Below are 8,001 nucleotides of genomic sequence, written 5' to 3'. Positions count from 1 at the left end.
TCGAAAAAACCAACAAGAAAAGAAAAGAAACTAATTATGAAGGGAAATCCGCAAATGGAAAACAATATTTTCAAAAAATTACCGTACATAATGTTTAACTCTATTATTTGTTCCCCTCTTTTTCCCTGAACTTCACAATGGAAGATTAAAGTTTTTAATCCCTTCTATCCTTAATTATTCCACAATTTCCAAATATATCCTGAATCAAATAAAAAAGATATTGATTTTAAAAAATAAATCATTATGCCAACTGTAAGAACCAAAAAATCATAAGAACTTTGAAATTAAAAAAAGACACCATTTTAATCTTACAAATCGCACGGACGGCTTGGATCGAATCTAAGCGCATAGAAATTGTATACAAATCTGAAACGTCCATTACTCGATTAAAATCCAAGCCGTCGATTATCCAACCGCTTTGCACCGTTTTGCAGGGTGCTCCTTGGCAGCATCCCCCATTCGCTCGCATTCTTTTAGTATTTAGGTAAAAACTCCAGCAAGCTTCAGCGTGCAATATCCTTTTCATTGCTAGATTTGTTTTTTAGATGTTCTTTTATTTTGCTCTTTGTTAGGCCTATGGGCCGCGTAGGTTGTATTGATGTATACATGCATATAATTTGAATTTTGATTCTGCTCAAAAAAAGGTAAAAAATCCATATAGAAATTCAACCGCAGAACTTTATCTCTTGCAATTCCATGCTCCCATTTTATGCCAATGAGGTAGGTTTTTCGCCTTGCGTTCAAATGCAACATTTGATCTAAAAAATCGACTAAATAAGTAGAAAGTTCATATGCAACATTTGACCTAAAAAACCGACTAAGTAGAAATTTAATTGATATCGTCGTCATTCATTATTCAAGTGTCCATTCATGGACTCAAATAATCAAATGTACATGATTCTATCAGATGTATCTGCATCTACAATGAATGTCATCGTAACACATTATATATTTTATAGGTTTGATTATTCTCATATCTTTGTCATATTTCTGAACATATTTTACCGCTGTTTTCGATATAGTCAAAGCATAACATATTTTGTGATCTCATGCATCGCACTAAATCAACACTTGTTTCAAACAGCAAGTAGAATTTGAATCTAAATCCCAGATGGACTGCATTCTTCAAGCAGTTTAAGGAGACTGTGTTCGGGTGCACTGATGGATGGTAGAATCACCCGGTTGGAGGGGGGCCGTGGTGGTTTTTTCCCCACAGGTCCAGATTCCACGCGAGGCCCCTCCTGCATAACTGGCATTTCAGCCCTCCTTTGACCGCCGCCTGCTGATACTCGCTCCTTCCATATCCTTCCATCCTGATATATTGTAAAAATAAACATCAAAACTTCAAATAAGAAAGTTTTAACCAAAAGGTGTAAGGGGAGATTTTATGACATATTGATACTGTAACTTAGCTATCTAATATTGCAACAGGTTCGCTACCATTTCAAACCCCCAAAATACAGCCAGTAGTCCCGGCTTCGATTTTTCCTCGTTACTATTTCCTGTTTATGTTTTGGAACCATTTTTCTGCGATCCAAACACTGGCCGGTCAAAAATGTCTTTTCTTTACCCTGTCAACATTCACATGTTATTGTCCTTGTCCAAGCTAATATTGTGTGATGTCTCTCATAGAGTCACCTTTCTATATCTTCAAGATTGTGAAGTATTGAGCCATCTTAGCATGTTAATTACAAAAAAAACAGTTCAAACATATCTCCTCAGTCTTGATACGCTTTTGTTGTTATCTTTTTCCTTTCCCTTCTGCGGAATTCCTGGACATCTTGCAGAAAAGAAATCAGCACACAGACCACTTACACTTGTAACAAGACCATCACATGACATTCAAAAGTTCATGATTTTTGCAACTATGAAGAAGAAACTGAAGTCAGAATTCAAATAGAGTTTCTCCAAGTTGTCAATTGTTCTTGTTCATGCAGTTAAACAGGAAAACTTGGATTAGCAAGCAAAGCAAATACCAAGAAAAATGAAGTAAGAAAGCGCCGCTAAAAATTCACACCAAACCCGAAGGAAAGAAATCTATTAAGATACAAACACGTGGTAACATGCAAAGTACCAAGTGGGAGATTGGAACTGAACACCAAACGGAAAGAACACCAAAGACATTATGCAACCACCACGAAGAACTCACTACCTGACAATGTATACTCCCACCACCCCTCTCAACAACAGAACACAAATGACTCCACCAACCAACAGTCCATAACGGTTGATCATAAACCTAGCATCACATTCTAAAAAAATAAAACTAAAAATATACACTTAGGCATCCAGTGGTTCAGTGTCTCCTACACAACCAAATGCGGAACAATCTTCATTAACGGAAAATAAAGTCTTGCTTCATTGATCAATTGGGGCAGTGAATAAAAGGATCAACTAGACTATGCAAAACTATCATCAGCATTAACCAAAATGGATTGCTATATTTTGTCCTCGGCATACGTTTTTAGATACTGTGAGTCTTGCTAGAATGGTTTTGGAGATGAATGGCATCGTCATTCCTTGGCCTGCCAATGGAATGGCCATTCACCTAGAAATGTAACAGAGATCTTACTTGTCCCGTGTATTGTGTCATTTGTTAAAATGAACCAAACCTCAGAATGACTGTTCTAAGAGAATGAACATTCTATTCCAGTGAACTGAACACAACCATGGAGCTAGACATGTCCCAAACATCTTTATAATATTTAAGGTTCTTACTAGGGGTCAAATTGAAATATGAGAAAACCCACGATACCTAATACAACAACAACAACAGAACCCATGTTGTCCCCAATCATTGGGGGCATGGGCGGAGGAGGATTGTTGACAGACCTAACCTTTGGCAATATGCACAAAGTGGCTGCTCTCAGAATACCATTGAAACAGTGGCTCCCCTATACCTATTTTGCTGCCACCTAATAGCAATTGAAAAGTGTTGGTAATGAATGCATGTCTCTCTTTTTTTGGTTAATATTAAAGGTTCTTTCTGTTCTATCTGAATACAAAATCAGAATTCTGCATTCACACTTTTGCATGCAAGTCCGCATCCTATTGAACAAAAAACCTTCAATGGAAATGCACTATTTTCAGTCTTGTTTTGGCATTGGAGCAAATTAGAAAATGAAGCACATGAAGATTTGAGTATAGAAGCACTATTTGAGTTATGCAACTCTTTTCTTAATTTCGAATCTCTATATTTGAAAGATTAAACTTCCGCACCTGATAAATAACTACATTCAGATCTTTTACGCCTACAACTTAAGCAATTGACCAATGACCTCTCTTTTTAGACCTCATCTTCATTAGTTCGAATGAACACCGCTGACTTTCAATCTATGGATCCTAGCCCTTGGGAAGTGATAGTCCCAAGGGACTGTTACCTCTTCTTCAAACCTGTGTTTGAAAGTGTCTTTCCAAAGCTCTATGTCACAATATTCACCATGTTTGTCATCATTCCCATAATTGTTGACTTAATTGAAAAAGAAGGAAGCCCAGTGCTTGCTTCTTGTGGAGCCTCCAATGTATTCTTAGGGCCTGCGGTATTGTTGTTTGTCACTGAAACAACATTCTAAGTCTATACAACAATCCATAGGGGTTTAAGAACCATCCACTATTGCTGCATTAACTTAGCTAAATGGTTTGCAGCCTTGGTCCATCACATTATGCATATCTTCACCCTGGCATATACTTTTCACATTGTGTCAAGAGGCTATACCACATGCGTCACTCTACTTCAAGTCTAAGGTTCACTATATTATTACTTATCTGTAAAATTTCTTTTTGGATTTACAAAATTGCTTCATTGAGAGCTTCATATGGTCGCCCTGAAATTGAAGTCATTATGCTTGCATTGGCAGGTAAATGGCTTCATGGTACATAGTATCGTGTAGTCTTTAGGAAAGCTCTACTGTAGTCAAAGGGTCATAGAATCCCTAGTGATTCTCATACAATGATGGATGCTTATATGAAGAACCTAAATGATGCTATCATAGCTCATTTGAGAGCACTACTTACAAGAAACCTGCAGACCGAGACCGAGGACGGTGCTTGATCTTTCAGAGCTTCAATTCATTTTATGTCATTTCTGTTTTTTTCAGCGAGGATGGTGCCTAATCTTTTAAAGAACTTCAATCCAATTTCCATCATTTCTGTTTTTTCGTTGTTGTCTGTCCTACGGTAGGGTCCTTTTCTAACCTTTTTTTCCTTGTTCTTAGTGTAGGGCTAGTGCAGGACTTTTTTTTCCTTACTTCATATGGAAATGGTAATTTATGCTTTTTTTAAGGTGTTTATTGTTTTCGTTTTGGTCTCTAGTATTAATTTTTTGCTAGGCGTGTACATCTAAGAAACCACATGAAGAGCGACAACACCCCTGAGACTCAGAAATATATCATTTTGTTGAACATGAGCAGCAGCCCACATGAAGAAAATTTTTGAAACACTAATGGGACTAATTGGTTACAAGTCCTTGGAATTGTTGGAAAGTAAATAATAATTCAAAGTATACTGAGTAGGGAAAAAAATCATTCACTTTTGGGGCAGCTATCACTTTGAGCTCCAATCTCCTTTTCCACCATACATAGTGACGGGATGTAAGACTAAGGGTATGGCTACCACCCCAATTTGTGATGAAAGAAGAGTCTGTCCAACACGTGGTGTACAGACTAAGAACAGATAAAGTAAGAAAATAAAGCCATGCACTAGCCCTACACTAAGAACATGGAAAAAAAAAAAGGTTAGAGTAGGACCCTACCGTATGACAGACCACAACGAAAAAACCAAAAATGAAGGAAAATGAATTGAAGTTCTCGAAGACTTTGTTCGGTTTGATTTTGAGGGAGGTTTTTGGGGGTAATGAGTGGAGAGAGATATGAGAGTAATAATTGAGGAGAAAACTTATCGGGAACCGTGCGCGAAGAGATATGGTTGGGTCTACAGATCCAAAACTAACATAGTCTAAAAGATCAAGCACCATTCTCAGTGGAAAAAAATAGAAATGACATAAAATGAATAGAAGTTCTCTAAAAAATCAAGCACCATGCTCGGTCTCGGTCTCTAGGTTCCTTGTAAACAATGCTCTCAAAAGAACTACAAAGAACTACGATGGTGTCATTCATGTTCCTCAAATAAGCACCCATCGCTGCACCAGAACCACCAAGGATTCTACGACAAAGGCAGTAAAGTTATCCTGTAGACTACATGATACTCAGTAATAGTATCATGAAGCCATTTCACCGCCGATGCAAGCATAATGACTTTAATTTCGGGGCGACCATAAGAAGCTCTCAATGAAACAACTCTGTAAATCTAAAAAGAAATTTTACACAGAAGCAAGAATATAGTGAGCCACGTACCTACTTGAAGCAGAGTGACGCAAGTATGTGGTATTTGCTACCACTTAACACCGGTGCGAAAGTATATGTCAATGTGAAGATATGAATACTGTGATGGCCCAAGGCTGCAAACAGAAAGCTAAGTTAACCCAGCGATAATGGATGGTTCTATAACCCCTATGGATTGTTGTAGAGATACAGAATGTTGTTTCAGTGAGAAACAACAACGCAACCCCTAAGAATAGAGTAGTGGCTCAACAAGAAGCAAGCACCGGGCTTTCTTCCTTTTTAATAAAGTGAACAATGATGGGAACAATGGAAGCAGGGTGAGTATTGCGGCATAGAGCTTTGGAGAGACACTTTCAAACACAAGTTTGAAGAAAAAAAGGTAACAATCCCTTGGGTCTATCATTTCCCAAGGGTAAGGATCCATAGATCAAAACACCTGGTTAGCTGTGTTAATTTCGCCAAGGTTGTTTCGAACTAATAAAGGGTCATTGGTCAATTGCTTAAGTTGAGAGTATAAAATATCTGGCTGTTACTTATAAGGTGCAAAAAGGAGTTGCATTCCTAAATAGTGCTTCTATACTCAAATCTTCATCTGCTTCATTTTTTGATTTGCTTCAATGCCAAAACAAGACAGGAAACATAGCATTTCCATAGAAGGTTTTTTTTTCACAAGGAACAAGACCTATATGCAAAAGTGTGAATGCAGAATTCTAATTTCGCATTGAGAGAGAGAGAGAGAAAAAGAACCTTTAAAATTTGGGCGGAACAGAAATAAAGAAAGAAATCGTTATGCTTCTGTGACTAGGATGAGTGAGCCCAAATCAAAATGCAAGCTTACATTGAGAATTGAAGGTTCAGGCAGAGGGCACTGAATAGGTCGATCATTGTCAAGAGGCTCAGGTGGGTGTTCAAGTGGCTTAAACTCAATTGCTACTTCAATCCCATGAGCAGCAGCAGTTGCACCACCAGTCACCGTAGCATCACTCGTAGCATCTGAATTTGACGGTATTGCTTCCCTATCACCCTGCTGACAATAAAGTAACTAAAATTTGTGAACATTGCACTTTACAGGCATATACAACAACTAAAGCACACCTTTATGTTTTTGTATCTGCGTTTGTGCATAAATGTAGGTACAAAAACATAAATACACAACATAACCCAAACATAATGGAAATCACCAACAAAGCAATAGGAATTATTGGGCAGAGTATTCCTTAACAAACAATCATTAATGCCCCTTTGATTGTGTATCTCATTTTTTGTTCATAAAATCTTCAATTACCCACACACACACAAAAAGAACTAGACCCAATCAAGTAACCTAAACCACAATACATGAAATTTTTGTAAGAAACTATCAATATGTTACACCAAATTCTTCAACTTACAAAATTATGGAAACCAAGGAAAAAGAGCAAATCGGGGCCTAATGTCTCAAAGAATTCCTGCAGCCCAACACATACTAAGGTGTATCCCACCTCCTGCAGTAAATGTTAATTTTATAACGTCATCTGTGATTTTTGTTACGGTTTCTTGTGATTAATGCATTTTTTATGCTGAAGTCATCAGGGCTACTGTACGCCGACAAGGTGGGCAAACCATAGAAGCTCCTTGATTAATGTTCCGTTGTTATATGAACAAATTACAACTGATCACAAATTTTCATATTTTTGAAGTTTGAGCGTTTTGAGCTAAAATAAATTCCGATAAGTTAAAAACCTCGGGTATTCCGCATATGGCAACAAACAGTTTTTTCCGTGTTATCAGCGGCAACAAACAGTTCCGTAAAAAAATAGGAGTACTACCAAAAACTGTTTTCGAAGGAAGAAAGAAAACCCACATGAATTCATCTAAAACCATCAAGGTACATGTCAAAATTCCTACATATGCTGCTATGCAAGAAGTATTACTCTCCATTCATCAATCAATCAATGTGCAAGCAAAAGAAAACAAAATGAGAAACAACTCTAGAAACCCATATCAAAAAATAGTGCAATCAATCGAAGATGCGAAGGCCAAGTTGAATCGAAAGAGAGGGAGAGATACTTACAAGCGCACTTTGGCTTCGACGGTGCCCATTTCTGCTGACAGAAAACCTAGAGAAAATACCCACCATTTTGGGGGGAAACTTCAACGATTTCCCACAAAGGGTGTGCTCTGATCTTGTAGTTCTGCCTTAGAATCCACTTCAAATTTATTTGTCTCTCTCGGGCAAGCAGAGAGTGAGGTAGCTTGGGGTAATGGGTTTTGATGGGATTCTGCGAGTAAAAAACAAGTTTTTTCGAATGCTCATCTGATGTTTGTAATTGGATTCGTCCGTTGAAAAAGAAGCCGCGATTAGAAAAAGAAAAAGCAGTGGGAATCAATTAAAGAAAAGCCCCGAAGTCCGAAGGAAGTTCAAAAACCCAATTGGTTACAGAACCACTGGCGTCAACCCGTTCAATGCACGGGTCAAAACATTGTTCTATGTACAGACAAAACTAACATGCTCAGGCGAGATTAACATATACGATGTGTTAATCGTGAATATTCTCCATACGATTAACCAGTTCTAGCATTGTGCCCGTTCAACGCACGGGACAATTAATAAAAGTAGGTTTGAACGGGCACAACGCTAGAACAAGTTAATAATATGGAGAATATCCGCGAATAACACATC

General features: G+C 37.8%; 1 protein-coding gene across 2 annotated transcripts; it reads right to left on the bottom strand.

The window, feature by feature from the left end:
• Positions 1–814: 814 nt before the first annotated feature.
• On the bottom strand, positions 815–7,768 carry LOC131333806 (uncharacterized). Of its 2 annotated transcripts, none has more exons than XM_058368565.1 (3): positions 7,393–7,768; positions 6,178–6,366; positions 815–1,313 (listed from the first exon to the last, which is right to left on the bottom strand). In XM_058368565.1, exons 1-3 carry the CDS (start codon positions 7,456–7,458, stop codon positions 1,101–1,103), a joined length of 468 nt encoding a protein of 155 aa, XP_058224548.1. In that variant the 5' UTR covers positions 7,459–7,768; the 3' UTR covers positions 815–1,100. The 2 variants fall into 2 exon arrangements, with proteins under 2 accessions (XP_058224548.1, XP_058224549.1); XM_058368566.1 differs by having other exon boundaries at positions 6,178–6,363; positions 7,393–7,753.
• Positions 7,769–8,001: the final 233 nt, after the last annotated feature.

The sequence above is a fragment of the Rhododendron vialii genome, chromosome 7a (assembly GCF_030253575.1).
Source record: "Rhododendron vialii isolate Sample 1 chromosome 7a, ASM3025357v1".
NCBI lineage: Eukaryota > Viridiplantae > Streptophyta > Magnoliopsida > Ericales > Ericaceae > Rhododendron > Rhododendron vialii.
This window is presented reverse-complemented; position numbering and strand designations above follow the sequence as displayed.